We start from the raw sequence: 16,404 nt of genomic DNA on the forward strand, positions 1-16,404 counted from the left end.
AAAGTGAAACTGAATTTATTTCTAAAAAGCTCCTTGCACTTTTGACTCTCTCACACTCCAGCATGGGAACTCCAGAACTGATCAGAGTTAATCTAGAAATCCAGCTAGTAGGCATCTCAGCCCACAGCTCTAATTCACCCACAACAGTGACTCTCAAGGAAATCACACTGGAAACTTACTCCAAGGCTTTGGTCTCTGACGTTATGGACATGTGAAGGCAGGGACCATAGCTACTATAATCAAACCTTATCCAACCCACAGTTCCAAGCACTAGCCTATTATTTCTAAGTTCAACCAATGACTACAAATGGTGACGTTCCTAGAGAACTTGCTTTCTCTTTGGGGTGGGCAGCGTGGAACTGGAAGCAATCCCTGGAGAGGGAGCCAGGCTGCGGGAGGTGTTTTGCTCTCTGAGAAAGCACTGTCCATTCCGAGACTTCCGCCACCCCACGACGATGACCTAAGGGTGCATGCGCTCCTGTCCAGTGTGACAGTGGCTCTCGGTGGTGGTGGTGGAGATGCAGAATGGCATATCAGAACCTTGGGCCCCTCAAGACCTGGAGACACCTTTCCAAGACTTCCAAGTTCTAAGATGGCCATCCTACCCCCAAACTGGAAACCTTGGCTGAACATTCCCCAGATCTTTGGGGCTCACCCTTGTGATGGCAGAGGTCGAGGTCAATTTCCTTCGGGTCTTCTTCACTTTCCGCAGATCCTCATCTTCGTAGAACAGGTCCTAAGTGGGTAAGGAGGCAGACTGAGGTTCAGAAAGCCAGCAGGCTGGGATTTGTTTCATAGACACGTCACGCAAGAGGCTGTGGAGACTGACCTGCCCATGCAATGGATCGTCACTGCCTTCCTGTTCTGATGAGAAACTCTCCTCCTCTTCCTCAGAATAATTGTCAATGTCAGGAGAACGGTCTGGAAGCAGATACCTCAGTAAGAAAACCCCACCGTGGGAAGATCTGGCCTAAGAGATGGCTGCCTGGACCCATGGCTCCCTCAGGTGGAAACACAGCCGGGGCAGAGGAAAGGGCCACAGCCAGGCTGGCTGTAGATGATCTCAGGGACTCTAAACTTGACTTTCTTAGGAAATTTCTAGGCACTGTCTTGTCTAGCTTTCCAAGGGTGGCGATCAGGGGACAGACTGCTGATCCATGGGAGCGCAGACACTGCGCCCCTCTTACCAGACAGCTTGGATTTGATGCCCTCGTGGTCAATGGGCTGGCTGGACAGCGAGTAGATCTTTATTTCTGCCACAGGCACAGAGACGTCCTTCACGTTGCTGTGCAGGCCGAGCACCAGGGCGCCTTCGTTAGGGTGCTGCATCACCTGAGACCCAGAGTGCCCGTGGAAATGCCTTACAGAGGGGCCACAGTGCTGTCCACTTCCACAATTGAAAGGGCACACGAGCCAGTGGCAACGGCGTCTTGCTTGTGCATTTTCGTTCTCCCCCTCCTCCAAGTCCCTGCCTGCCGTTCCCCCACTGCCTTCAAGGTCTTCCTTTGAAACTAACTCTGGAAGTGCCTGCCCATCAGGCCATGCATTTAAAGAACGATCAAGGCTTGAGACTGAAAGTGACAGCTAATCTCCAGGACTACATTTTCGTTAAGTCGGTCATGGAGAACTAGTTCGTGGTGGTGGCGGAGGTGGGGCGAAGCCAGCCTGCAGATGGTGGTCACCTGTGCCTGAGAGCAGCAGAAAGGACCTACAGTCCATGAGAAAATGGGGGCATGACACAGCTGGGCAGGGTGGCATCCACATTCTTCCCTCTCATCAGCCGGTCATACTAATACAACACTCGAGGACAGTCACTGAATCACTCCCATTTAACTTGCCAAGGTACAGAAACAACATTTTAAAACTGCTTTGTAGTTTCCTTCCTCTTCCCCTTCGTCAGGGCCGGGGGATCTGCCTGGCTACAGCTGCACAGATGAGCAGACATCGGAAGGACAATGGCACGACTGTCCATTTTGCTACTGGAAGAGGGAATGAGAAACATGGACAGGGTAAAGGGCAGAGAACGCAGCACAGTGCTGGGCAGGAACTGACTGGAATGTGAGCGATGGAGAGGAGGACCAGAAGCGTGTGCTGCACACGGCAGAGCACGTGCATCTGTGCCCCTGTCTGTCCTGGCTCTGTCTGCTGGGAGTAGAAGCAATGGCACCCCAGTTTGGGAAACGAGCACTTCAAGTACCCGGAACTTGACTTTCAAAGGCCATTTTCCACTAAAAGGAACCAAGGCTCTTGAGAGCATCACTTCATTCCAGGGCTGGGTCAGCAAAAGTACAACGTGACCCTGCCGTATTCTGTAGCAGGATATAAAGAAGCATGTGAAGAATGACGAGACATATTGACAGGATATGGGAGTCGGCTTGAAGGACTCTCACTGGCTAAATCTGAGATAGTTCCAGCATCAAAATAAATGATCATGGCAGCAGATTGAACCCCAAAGAGGAAAATACAGGTTCATAAGTGAGACAAATAAGTGAATCAATCAGTAAATGGGGACGAAGGGAAAACTCTATCTTACAACAGAAATCCAGCTAGTAAAGCAGGAATCATGGGATCAGAACTCCCCGTTGGGCCAGCATCAAAGCAGTAAGTGATCCAGGTCATCATCATTAACAGATGCTAAACTAGCTGTGAAGATGTGAAGAAGAAAAAGACTTTACATAGTCTTACAACACTGCCCTATAAAACATTTTCTCATTGGTTTAAGTATAAAATATTTATTAATGAACTTTACAGTAAGAAACCTGGCAGACACTACCTTAACCCAGAGGTGACAGTTAACCTCACAGTAGTGGAACAAGTCAACAAGGAATGCTGCTTCTGAGAAACACTACCCAAAATGCACAGGCTGAATCCAACCTCCAGAAAATATCAGACAAACCTAACTGAGGGATATTCATGAAAGGAAGCAGCCTGTGTGCAACAATCAGGCAAACAAAAACCATAAAGGGCATGACAGACAAAGGAAACTGAGATTGAAGGGGAGTCGACACCTGACAACTACACACGATCAGACCCCAGGCCCTATGGGGTCTTGTCCCGGCACAATCTGGACGGGAGCTGCGGGTTGATCAGGCTCCTGTCCTTACCTACATGGAGGCCGGGACGCCGGGCCTTCTTTAGGGGCGTCTCCTTACCGATAGGAAATTTACATAGAGCGATAATAAAGCAGGAATGGCTGTCCTGCCTGCAACTTAGCAACAACTCAGAAAAGAAAATAACTGGCAAAAAGGCAGATAATGAGACAGATGTGGTGATACATTAACACTGAAGAATCTGGGTGAAGGGTACATGGGAATGGCTTTATTCTACTCTTAAAACTCTTCCATAAGTTTGAAATTTTTTTAAAAAAAGAGGCACATTTTAGTGAGTGTGAAAGTACTTGATAAAAAGAAGTACATCCTGAATTTCCAATAACAGAAAGAACTTGTAAACAATCCATGGGCTGGGCAACCCGTGGCCTGGCTTCTCTCAGCTTTGACCTGCAGGCTTGTCTCACCTCTGCCATGTTGATGAGCCCCACGGCCAGGGTCTTATAGCCCAGGATGGTCCGATTCTTGTAACGCTTTCTCCTTTGCAACATGATCTGCAGCTTGTTGGCATCCCGCTTCAGGAAATGGGGGTACTGTGGAGCACAAAACAGCCAGGCATAGTTATAAGTAAGTGGGTTCTGGTGGGCTTCTGGTCTTTCTGGGTGTCAGTGTCTCCCACTGTGCAAGGGGGTGGGCAGAGGGAATACAAGCGGCTGCTAGGGGTCTGCATGTACTGGGCGCCAGCTCCTACTCTGTGGTCCAACCATGTTCCAAGACGGCCTCTCTCTTTGTCATCTGATCAGGTATTTTCTCCATGTGCTTCAACATGGCTACTGGGAGTGTGATGAGAGAGAAAGAGGGATAGGGAGAAGGGGAGGGGTGGAGAGTACAATGCTGGGCCATAAAGACCCAATGAGGCACACTCTGCTGGGGTGTGCGGTGTGGATTACTAAGGGGAGGTGATGGGCTAAGCCTGGCAGGGAGGCACTGGGATGTGGCGTATTTTCCAGCAGCCCTGCCGGGTCTCAGCACCCTTACTGCAGTGGGCCAAGTGACTGCTTTGGCCTTCTGGGCTAGCCCAGAAGCCCCAGGTGACCTGAAGGCATGCTTGCAGCTAATCCACTGGGCTGAATTCATGGGGCAGCGTTTATTCCCTGGGCCATGGCTGCCCAGACTGGACAGCGGATCCATGACCATGGTAGCTTCTCACCTGCAGGGAGAAGGTTAACTGGAGCTCTGTTTCTACCAGTCCACTGGCTGGAAGGATGATCTCATTGGAGCGAAGAATCCTTTTTGAACCCTGAAACCGAGAGAGAACCGTGGCAAAGCTATGCCACCAAAACCAGACCAAAAGGAATACTAGACTCGCAAATAACTCCTGAACATGACAGACATTCTGGCCACCCCAAACAACTCCAGTCTGTGCTGTGCCTACTAGAATCAAGTGGCACCAAGGCTGGATTTCATCCTATCGTGCTGTGCGTTCAAGTGGAAATGGTTTGCGTCTGTGTGCTCCCCACTCCTGAGAAGAGGCAGGCAGGTATGAGCACCCCAGAGTGTGGGCTGATCTCCCCATGCTCACCTCGCCTCCCTTCCTCTTTCTAAGCGATGTCCTAGCTGCACTGTCTGGCCTTCTCTCCTTTTCCGGGGAGCTCTCTCCTGCTTCCAGACACAGCAAGCACCTCCTTTCAGGTTTCAGCTTAGATCAATGTTTTCCCCAGTGTCTTTTCCTTTCAGCACCTCCCCTTCCAACCTACTTCTGGTTTAGGTACCCCAGTATTTTTAGCCCTAAAAAGTAGAGTGGGGCTAAACAATTATTTCTTAACTGTAAAAAGATCAGCAGGAGGGTCTGAGAAAGGTCAGTGAATTTGTACAAACCACTATTTTAAAAATTGAGGTTTGATTTAGAAACAGTGAAATGGCCAGACCTCCTATACGCAGGCCTGTGAGGGGACATGTATACAACCAGGTAACCCACATCTGTATCAAGATGTAGAGCATTTCTGCGGCTCCAGAAACTCCCTTGCGATCCTTCCCCATCAGCCCTGGGCCACTCTCAGAGGCAGCACTGTTCTGATTTCTTTCATCACAGACTGGCTGTTCCGAAATGCCACATAATGGACTCTACGACACATACTAATCTGGCTGGGTTCTTTAGGCCAGAGGTGATGTTTGAGGTTCACACAGGTGTGCTGTGTTTCAGTCACGTGTTGCTTTTTATTTAAAGCTAAGTAGAATTCTATCCTATGAATAAACCACACTTTGTTTTCCATTCTCCTGTGGCTGAACAGGCATATTTGGTTTTGAGTTTTTTTTTTTTTTTAATTTAAAATTTTAACTTTTTTTTTTTTTTAAAAAAAGATTTATTTATTTATGCATACAGGAGCTGGGGTACAGGCCAGAGATGTGGGAGGTAAGAGGATTCACCAGAGACCAAGTGGGGAACAGAATAGGCAGACTGACTGAAATACACTGCTGAGGGGAGCAGCGGGCAAGTCAGGAGAGGTCTGCTGCACCATGTGGGTAGCTCCCTGGCCGGGGATGGAACTTGTGCTGCAGTGGCTGCCGATAGCTTCATAGGTTGCGTCTTAACCCCTTGTGCCACCAGGGAGACCTTGGTTTTGAGTTTTTGACTATTGTGGCTAAAGCTGCAAATCTTATACAAGTCTATGGATAATCACCTTGCTTTTTCTTGGAATTGCTGGGTCTGAGGGCAGGTGTATGTTTATGAGAAACTGCTAGACCCATTTCTGAAGTGTTGGTACAGTTGGCATGCCCCCAGCTGCAGTGTGGGGGAGCGCTAATTGCTCCACTTATTTACCATCACTCAGTGTGGTCAGTCCTGGAGCTGTGGTTGGCTCTTAGGGTACGTGGCGCATCAGTCTTGGCTGCAATTTGCCTGGCGACTAACAATACCAGGCACTTTGTCACTTGCTGATTAGTCATCTCTAAATTTCCATTTGCTCAGGTGTTTATCTTGTTAAGCTGTAAGTCCTCTATTTATACAAGTCATTGTCAGATATATGCATTGTAAGTATCTTCTTGCCTATTTATTTTCTTAATGGCATCTTATGATTAAGTATTTTAATTCTAGTCAAAGACAATCTTCTTATTTTTTCTTCTATGGCTAAGCATTCCTGTCCTAGCTGAGATCTCCTGGCCTACCCAATGGTGGGGTACAGGCCAGAGGCGCGGGAGGGACAGGAGAGGTCTGCCGCGCCATGTGGGCATCTCCCTGGCTGGCCAGGAATCGAACCCGTGCTGCAGAGGCTGCGGACAGTTTCATAGCACTGCAATCAACCCGCTGTGCCACCGGGGAGGTCCTGTAATTTTATTTTTTACATTTAGATTTCTTATCCATTTCTATCTTCATAAAATGTGGGATTTGTTTAATGAAGGAAGGAAAATCTCCTAAACACAACATTTCACAGTTCTATTTTTTGGTAATTAGAATAGCATATTATGCCAATTAAAATAATAAAGGCAATTCTGATCTTCTGTCATAGAATTTTTATAGAAACCTCTATTATAAACAAAAATCTTGACAAAGTTTTCCTCCTGAATTTTCATCTCAGTTTATTTAGCTTTTTCTGATTTAAGAAATATCTGAAATGCTGATAGAATCCAAAATGTGGTTTACATATAGCAGGGATAGGAGATACTTGGTAATATTTAGAGACATTGGGCCTCCCTGGTGGCGCAAGGGGTTGAGTCTCAGCGCTATCAAGCTATCTCCAGCCACTGCGGCCTGAGTTTGAGCCTTAGTTCGATCCCCAGCCGGAGTTACCCACCTGGCACAGCAGACCTCTCTTGTCTCCCCGCTGCTCCCCTCAGCAGCATATTTCAGTAGATCCACCTGTTCTGTTCTCCACTCTGTCTCTGGTGAGTCCTCTCACCTCCCACACCTCTGGCCTACACCCCAGTTCTTGTATGCAGAAATAAAAATAAATCTTTTTTAAAAAATTTAGAGATATTTTGGGTTGTTTTAATTGTGTGTGTGTGGGGGGGAGGGAGAGCACATAGCTGGAGGGCAGAGGCCAGGGCTGTTGCCGGCTGTCAGCAGAATGAGTGATGATCCGGCTGAAATGCCAGTACCGCTGCTGTGAGAAACCTGCTGGAACTGAAAGCTGAACCCCAGCGCTGCCTTCTGGGAGCCCTTTTCCCAATGCAGGTCTTCTCCTACAACCACACAGCTGTGTCCACCGTGTTCTCCTCACCATTCTCCTGAGCTCTGCAGCCAGGTCACCAGGGTCACTGTCCTCTCTCCCGGCTGTCCATGGCCTATTACTGCTCAGGGACAGGCTGGGGCTGCTCGTGCTCCCCCCGCTCCCCACCACCAGGTTGCAGCTCCCCCAGCACCCTGGCCTCCACCCCCATGATGCCTCTCTTGCGGTGACCTTCTGCTCACCCATGTGTCAGTCACTCGCCCACATGATTTCACACTCCGAACGTCATCATTACCAGTAACTCCAACACCTGAGAACTCAGCCTCCCGCTCCCGACTCTGATCACCACCTCCTCAAACTTGCCGCACTTTCTCTTTCATTAGTGAACAATGATATTCCTTCAGAGCTGTCAGGGCCTACAGCGCATGACCCCCCATTTCATGTTTCCTCACCCAGTCGCCCCCTGTCCTCTTCCCTCAGCTTACATGCTGGAGTCCATCTTCACAACGCATCCCCGCACACAGCCTTGCCTCGCCTCCCGGCACCCTTCTCCACGCTCAGTCGGTGACATCCCCCCGGGCCAGTGGCAGGCCCGGAGGAGAGCGGCGGAGCGAGGTTCAGGCCAGCTGTCCATAGTCCAATCTGGGACCCGTCCTCAGCGGGCCTTCTGTGCCCGCCCAGTCCTCGCGCGCTAGAGGACGCGACCAGGCAGTGACTTCTTACCTTCCCGAGTCCCCTTCTTACTGACCCCCACTCTAAGTGGGTAGCCTTGACACCTACTTCAGAACCCCACACTCGCCCACTCGCCAGGCTCCTGCTCCTGCATCCTCCTGCCCGCTCCTACCAATTCAGATTCAGCTCTCACCCTCTCACCAGCCTCCACTCCTCTCCCGCCATCAGCTCGCCTCTAGCTGGGTCGCTCCCACTAGCAAACATGCTGTCATTCCTCTCATCTGAAAAAGTCCTCTCTCACCCCCACACGCCCTGGCGGCTACCACCCCAGATCTCACCTTCCCTTTATAGCAAACTCAAGAGTTGTCTATTTTGCATATTTGAGTGTTGCTAAGAGATTAGATCTTAAAAGTTCTCATTTTAAGAACTTTTGTGACTTATGTGTATGGTGACAGGTGCCAATAGACTTACTGTGGCGATCATTTTGCAATGCATTGACCCAGCATCTCAAGCCAGTAGAACGCTCTCAGCAACACTTAGAGTGTTGGCTCTCTCTTCTCTTGTTTTCTATTAAACACGTTCTGTCAGCTCACCTCCACCACCCACCAAGCCTGCTACCTGGCGCTCCCGTCCCCCGTCTGCTTGCCCCTCCACGCCCGCTTTTGGCTTCCAGAACTCACACTTGCTAGTATTTCTGCCTAGTCTCTAGATGCTCTTTCTTGGTCAGTTTGGGTCTGTAGGGTAAACAGAATTAATCAGGCATTTTACGCCTTAAGCCTCTGTGGCCATCACCTGCAGCCTTGATCGTGTAGACGCAGATGGCGCTTGGGAGCATGGGTATGGGGCACGTGGGCCTGATGGTGGACACCTAGAGTGTGGTGTGGGTATGAGTGTGAGCATCTGAGCCTAAAAGCCAGCGATATAAGGGCAGCGTCACTCAGAAAAGGGACACCAGCTCCGTGAGGATGAGCGGCATGACCATGGAGAGGTGAGACCACGTGAGAAGGCCAGAGCACCCAGAGAAAAGAAAGGCCCAAGATTCGCTGGGGGCTGGGAGGCATGCTGGCCTCCTGGCCCCTTGCCCATCCTGCACCTGGTTGCCCCACTATAGGGTCCCTTCCTCTCTTTCCCCTGATTTCCTCACAGTGGGGCACCTGGGGCCTCAACCCTTAGACCTGGCCTCTATAATCGCTCACTCTACTCTTGGGTCTTTTTTTTTTTTTTTAAATAGATGCATGTTTTATTTATTTATTTGTTTGTTTGTTTTGTTTATACATGCACTGGGTACAGTCAGAAGCGCGGGAGGGTGAGAGAATTCACCAGAGCCAGAGCGGGGAGCAGAGCAGGCAGAAGGACCGAAGTACACTGCTGAGGGGAGCAGCGGGCGGCAGGAGAGGTCTGCGCGCCATGTGGGACCCTCCTCTGGTGGCCGGGGAGCAGCTGGGGATCGAACCGGCGCCGCAGAGGCCGCGGGCAGCTTCGCAACTCAGCGCTCAACCGCTGCACCACCGGGGAGGCCCTACTCTTGGGTCTTAAACACGGTAATGACTCTCCCAAGGAGGCCTTGCACTCCGAGGGCTCGCCTGACCTGGAAATGCCTGTATCCAGCATCTTCTGGCTGTTTAAAAGGCCTCTCAAAACAGTAATACGATCAACCGCATTCTGGAGCTTTCTCTCAAAACCTGCTTCCCCACAATTCACTCAAGGGCAATTCCTGTCTCCCCGCTGCTCCCCTCAGCAGTGTATTTCAGTGTGCCTGTTCTGTTCCCCACTCTATCTCTGGTGAATCCTCTTACCACCCACACCTCTGACCTGTACCTCAGTTCTTGTATGCATAAATAAATAAATCTTAAAAAAATATTAAATAAGGGAAGATACATCTAACATGTTTTCTTTTTCTTTTTTATAGAGGCATTTATTTATTTATTTGTTTGTTTGTTTGTTTATACATGCACTGGGTACAGTCAGAAGCGTGGGAGGGTGAGAGAATCCACCAGAGCCAGAGCGGGGAGCAGCGCAGGCAGAAGGACCGAAGTACACTGCTGAGGGGAGCAGAGGGCGGCAGGGGAGGTCTGTGCGCCATGCGGGACCCTCCTCCGGTGGCCGGGGAGCAGCCGGGGATCGAACTGGCGTCGCAGACGCCGCAGGCAGCTTCGCAACCCAGCGCTCAACCGCTGCGCCACCGGGAAGGCCCACATCTAACATGTTTTCAAGAATGGATATGATTTCAAGGAAAGCCTGATTATGAATTTCTTGTTATGTTTATTGTCACTTCTTTTACTATAATGATTCTTTAATTTTCAATCTCAGGAACTTTCAAGCTTTTAAATTATTGAGGCTCTGAAATAGCTTTGGTTTATGTAGGTAAAATTATCAGTATTTACCACATTAGGGATTTAAACTGGTTATTTAAAAACAAACATTAATTCATCTAGAAATAATGATAAAACCTACTATGAGATTATATCAAAACATTTTTTAAGAAAAAATGTCTTTAAAAACGATTTACTAAAAAGATGGCAGTTATTTTTATAACAGCTTTACAAGGATATAATTCAATACCACAATTCACCACTAGTTTTACAATATTTTTGTCACCCCCAAAAAAACCCCTAACTCTTGAGCTGTCATTCTAACAACTTTCTTACCTGCCTACCCTGCTCCAGTCCCATCCCCCCAAGCAAGCACAATTTTACCTCCAGACTCTGAGGATCCACTTGCTCTGGGCATTTCAGATAAATGGAGTCAGACCACGTGTGGTCATGTTCTTAATGCTCACCCATGGGACCCTATTTCTTTTTATTACCAAATAATATTTTGTTACATGGATATACCACATTTTATTTCTCCATTCTCAGCGAAATGACTTGGGTTGTTTCCACTTTCAGCTTCTATGAGTAAATGCTGCCGTGAACATTTGTGTGCAAGGTCTGTGCGGACATGTATTTTCATTTCTCTTGTGTAATATCTAGGAATGGAACTGCAAGGCCCCATGGCAACTCTTTAGCCTTTTGGGGACACGGCCAGATTGTTGTGCAAAGTGGCTGCACCATTTTACATTTCCAGCAGCAGTGTATTTTACATTTCTGCAAATCTCCTTAATGTTTGGTTTCAGAGAAGACAGCTGGGGTCTCATATCTATTTCTGTACTCAATCTATTTTTCAATGTTGAGTATATGAAAAAATTCATACTCAAAGAGAAACAAAGTTTGAAAAAGGAGGAACATTTTAACAGCCTTTTCAGATAACTGTGAAATATTTTTCTTTGATACCACACCAAAACTCTACAAGTGGTAGCCTGTAAAGGGCTAGTGGCAACAAAGAATTCAAAACCATACCAACAAGGTTATATATTTATTATTATATATCAAAATTCAGTCAATGGACACAAAAAGCACATCATCAGAAATATTGGGAAGTCTGTATAGAGACTGTAATTAATACTATTAATCAATAGTATCTGATAATGATAATTTCTTAGTTTTGATAAATGTACCATAGTTAAGAAAAAAGTTACCAAAAGCTTAGTGACTGGCATATGGGAATTTATGTACTAACACTGCATCTCTTTTATAAATTTTAAATTATTTCAAAATAAAGTAAAAAATAAAATCAAATCCAGTGTTTTGTTTCCTGAATGAATTGTTTATACAGCATGATTTTATAACCTGATGAACTGGCCATTTGGAAAACACGGTTCAATGAGTTATGAAAAGCTTTCAAATGTTACACATTTCATTATACAATATAATAATAAAAAAAATCACTACTGTTATCATCAACCACCTATCTCTAGACAAGTCCTTAAGGATGGGAAAGCTGTTAAGCCTACAAGTGATGAGACAAGTTTTCTAAAATTCTAGTTTTCACTTGAAAGCTCAAATTTTATTTATTATTGACTAAAAATATTCCCAGCTATTTTCCTTCAAGTGACAGATTAACTTTGTTCATTTTTAAGAAAATGCCTTCCAGGTACCTGAGTCTAAATAGCCAGTTTGTCTGTAAGCCCTCTTGCAAGTAAAAGTGACATTCCACCAAAAAAGCAGTTACTTTATTAATCAAAACTTAATCACACAAGTACCTGTTCTCAAAGCAACAGCACTCTGCTATGAAACAGAGGCGCTTTATGTAGATTTCCCATTTCTTCACAAAGAATCTTAAAAAGACTTGTACTGAAGGATTGAGATGTAATAAATAAACAATTTTTACTGCCTCCTCAAGGACATTCTTAGGCAACACTGGCTTTTTCTCTCTTCATCTGAGAGCACGATATAAATAACGTGAGGACCACTGCTACACCCTGGGGCAATGGCCTTGGTTGTGTCAAGGGCCAGTGCTTGGTCCATCCTTGTCTTGCACCTTTGGTGGAAAAGGTAAATAATGGCACAGCAATATCATGAAAAGAGTTGTGGCCTTGTGTACCCCTGAAAGTCTTAGGGACCCCCAAGTCTGCAGATCTCACTTGAGAACTGTTGGTCCATTAGGGTATAAAAGAACTCACAGGCAGGAATGGCTGTCTTGTTCACTACTGTGTCCTCTGCTTGGCATGCCAGAGGCGCTCAATAAATATTTATTAAATGAATGAATAAATGAATACATAAATGACTGGATAAATTAATGTGATAGAACATCTATAATTACTTTCAGTTGCTTGAAGTAGAGCAGCAAAAAATTCACAGTATTTGTAGCTTTTTTGGTATAATTTAAAATTTTACAAAATGTTAAATATTTAATCAGAAAATAAAAGACATTATTCTTTTGGCAAAGGAATTTAACTGTAGGCCTGGCAAAAGCAGCAGGGAACTTTCAAAACCATACTAATAGTGTTTGCATTGGAAAGCAACCGCTTTTAAGTAAAGGAAACAATTCCTGAAAACTGGAACACTGCCTGTGACCTAGAAATGGGGTGCAAAATCAGGAGAGGAGGGAGATACTGAAAGTTTCCACTTGCACATCACTGTCCCACACTTGCACTTTCAGCCCAGGGTGTCTGGGAACATGTCACAGAATTGGGAGGTATTGTCCACAGGAGTAATTGAAATGCCTTAAGTTTTGAAAACTAAATTAAGATAATGGATTTATCTCAGAAAGAAATTTGAGAACCTCAATGTATGGCTCACAACTGTGAGTGCTCTAGATGTGGCTTTTAATGACACCAACACCAATATTAGCACAATAAGTCGCGATGTAATAGGTAATCTAGTTAAAAAATATTCTGCTTCGTAGGGAGTTACCATATAGGTCACTATTTTTCAATCAATAAGGATTCTAAATGCATCACTCTGAAGCTGAAGAATCCAATCATTACTTTTTTTTTCTTAAAGATTTATTTTATTTTGGGGCCTCCCCGGTGGCGCAGTGGTTGAGCACTGGGTTGCGAAGCTGCCCGCAGCCTCTGCAGCACCAGTTCGATCCCCGACCACCGGGAGAGGGTCCCACATGGCGCGCAGACCTCTCCTGCCGCCTGCTGCTCCCCTCAGCAGTGTACTTCGTCACTCTGCCTGTTCTATTCTCCACTCTGGCTCTGGTGAATTCTCTCACCCTCCTGCGCCTCTGACTGTACCCAGTGCTTGTATGAATAAATAAATAAATCTTTAAAGAAAAAAAGATTTATTTTATTTTATGCATACAAGAGCTGGGGCACAGGTCAGAGGTGTGGGGGGTGAGAGGATTCACCAGAGACAGAGCAAGGAGCAGAACAGAGAGACTGACTGAAATACACTGCTGAGAGGAGCAGCAGGCGAGTCAGGAGAGGTCTGCTGTGCCATGTGAGTTGCTCCCTGGCCGGCTGGGGGATCCAACTGGTGCTGCAGAGGTTGCAGACAGCTTCATAGGCTGCAACCTAACCCCTTGCACCACCAAGGAGGCCCTCCGATCATTACTTAATGACTCCAGAGGCACTTCAGAATCTCAGGAAGCTCTGGGGAGCCATCATTAGGAAGGACTTATCAGTTAAGGGAAGCCTGGAAGTGCAGTGTAATGACCACATGTAATGACATATAAGTCATCTGCTCTTTAGCTTCTAAACCCAGTTCTGCCACTTGGTACTTAGTGGCAATAAGTAAATTCCTTAACCTTTTTCTAGTTCAATTTCTCCCTTTTTTCCTGAAATTCAGAAATGCTAGAATATAAATGTTTGTGAAATATTTCAGGTACCGTGAAGATACTGAGCTAAGTACAATGAATTAAATGTGCAGATTACCTAGAACATAAAATATTCCAGCAAATTTTAAACTGTCAAGTCTGAAATAATAATCTGTTTCTACCACCCTTCAGAAAATTTACAAAGTGCTTCCCTAATCCATGTGTCTGCTTGGACCTAGAAATGCTGGGAACAAGACCAAAATGGACACTAGCATCCTGGGCACTGATGAACAGTTTACAGAACACTTAGTGTCCACACGACTTCATTTCATACTAATCGGGTCTGACAGGCAGGGCAGGAGGAACTGTTCTTATTATTCAAAGAACCTGAACTTTAAAGAGACAGAGTGCACTGACTAAGAGGCAGCGCTGAGACGCAGTTGGTCTCCTCAGCACCGTGCCTTGCAGAGTGGAGGGAAGGGGATGACTGCCAGCAGTCGTTCTTAAGCCTCCACAGCAGGCAAAAAATTAGTCAGCTTCCTCGGCCCCTGAACAAACACCCCTGCTCAGCTCACCTGCAGCTTCACGGCAATGACCACAGAGTTAAGATCTTTGTCCATTTCTTTTAGCATGACGAGTTTCTTCAGGGTCAAACTGAAAAGCCTACAAAAACAAAGAGAAAGAAAATCCAGTCAAAGGAAAGGACGTATGAGAAAGTGACAATCTGTTGGGGCAAATGCAGCTTTACCCGAACTAGGAATGCCATTCTCAGTCCAACTATGTCCTTCAGTAGAGGAGCCTCCTCTTATTTAAGTTTTTACTTGGTAAGTGTCAAAAACGTACATTATTCCATGAACCACTGTGGATGCCCATTTATCCCAAGCCCAAGTCACACACCCTTTCACACCTATTCTGCAGGAGCAATTTCTGAGGGGGGAGGAGGAGGCCCAGTTTCTATTCTACCTTTTTTGGGTAGTCTCCCCACAATAACAAGCAAGTCTTGGACATCCTGCTTGGCAATTCATCCCTCTTCTAACACTACCTACCTACCCAGAGATAGCATCAGATTCCACAGGTCCCAAGACCACCCTTCATCCCTCACATTAGTTATAAGCCCACGCTGTTACCTGTGCTTCTGTCCAACCAACTACAGATTGGAGGCTCCCAAGATCCCCACCTCAGACTTCAGGTGACAGTCACATGCGCAGGTTACTACTGTGCTTTAGACCAACTGGCTGTAGATAAGAGGTTCCCAGGTCACCCTCCTTGGGTTCACAGAACTCAAAAACCCATTTGTTCACTAGAGCACGTATTTATCACAAAGTGCATACACTTTGTGACAGAAGAGACAGAAGAGCTGCATAGGATAAGGTGTGAGGATACGGGGCGTGGAGGATATGGGGCGCGGAGCATCCTTGGCCTCTCCAAGCATGCCGTTCTCCCCAAATTCCCATATTTACCAACCCAGAAGTTCTCTGAAATCCCCTACTCTTGGGTTTTTATGGAGGCTTCATGACATAGGGGACGACTGATTAACTCATTGGCCACTGACGACTGAACTCAATCTCTCACCCCTCTCCCCTCCCGGGAAATTAGGGGGAAATGAGGTAAATGGCTCTTCCTTCTGTGTCATCTTCTTTCCTGGACTCTACTGGTGCTTTTCTTGTTGGGTAAATTTCGGTGACCTCTGTCACCACACAAAATGAAGTTAACACATAAGTTTTCTCATGCAAAATGAAAGTAACAATAGTTTCTTCTTCACAACACTGTGATCCGGATGAAGGGAGAGAATGAAAGGCAGCCAGAGCCTGGCATGTCGGAAGATGCGGAAAATGCTCCACTTGGAACCATTATCACAATTATCTGTTCACTGTTTAAGCCTTAGTTGTTTTTTTTTTGGGGGGGGTGCGGGGAGAGGGACTTCCCTCTAGTTAAGAGCAGTGAAGCAATTGCTCTTCCTACGGAAGGAGAGCCTGGCCTTTACTCTCATCCCCCGAACCACAGCAGCTCTCTAATTCATAGCACCTGCTCCCATGCAGAGACCATCCCGCCACCATCAGTGCGACAGACAGTCAGAGGAACAATGGCGGAGCCCACCGTGGGGCTAAGGACTTTCTCTTTGCCCGGCAAGATCTTCATCAACCATTTACTCTTGGCTCTTCTCTGTAATTAGCTCTCTGCTAGGAGCCGTGAGAGACACAGACAAACGAGTAAGAATCTCTGCTTTTGAGCAGTTTAAGTATATTGAACAATTTGCCAACAAACATGACAGTACTTATAATTAATACTAGGTCACAGAAAAGGAGATGAGTAACTGTGGTACAGCTTCAGCCAAGACCTATTATTTAGTCCTCGTAAGTTCTCTCAAGGAAATGTTTTCTTTAGCTACCACTATACTAAATCTGAAAGAATCAGGCTATCTGCTTGGTAACTGG

At 46.5% G+C, this 16,404-nt stretch overlaps 1 protein-coding gene across 3 annotated transcripts in view; it reads right to left on the minus strand.

Annotated features, from left to right (window-relative positions):
* The window catches only part of PACS1 (phosphofurin acidic cluster sorting protein 1), a 106,372-nt gene that overhangs the window by 21,217 nt on the left and 68,751 nt on the right, over positions 1 to 16,404 (minus strand). For all 3 annotated transcript variants that reach the window (XM_037517531.1, XM_054697459.1, XM_037517532.2), the window contains exons 2-7: positions 14,545 to 14,632; positions 4,258 to 4,347; positions 3,515 to 3,640; positions 1,188 to 1,332; positions 830 to 921; positions 656 to 736 (exon numbers count right to left, since the gene is read on the minus strand). In XM_037517531.1, the coding sequence (XP_037373428.1) occupies positions 656 to 736; positions 830 to 921; positions 1,188 to 1,332; positions 3,515 to 3,640; positions 4,258 to 4,347; positions 14,545 to 14,632 (622 nt within the window). The remainder of the gene's footprint in view (positions 1 to 655; positions 737 to 829; positions 922 to 1,187; positions 1,333 to 3,514; positions 3,641 to 4,257; positions 4,348 to 14,544; positions 14,633 to 16,404) is intronic.

The sequence above is a fragment of the Talpa occidentalis genome, unplaced genomic scaffold, assembly GCF_014898055.3.
Source record: "Talpa occidentalis isolate TD23 unplaced genomic scaffold, MPIMG_talOcc4v2.1 talOcc4.17, whole genome shotgun sequence".
Lineage (NCBI taxonomy): Eukaryota > Metazoa > Chordata > Mammalia > Eulipotyphla > Talpidae > Talpa > Talpa occidentalis.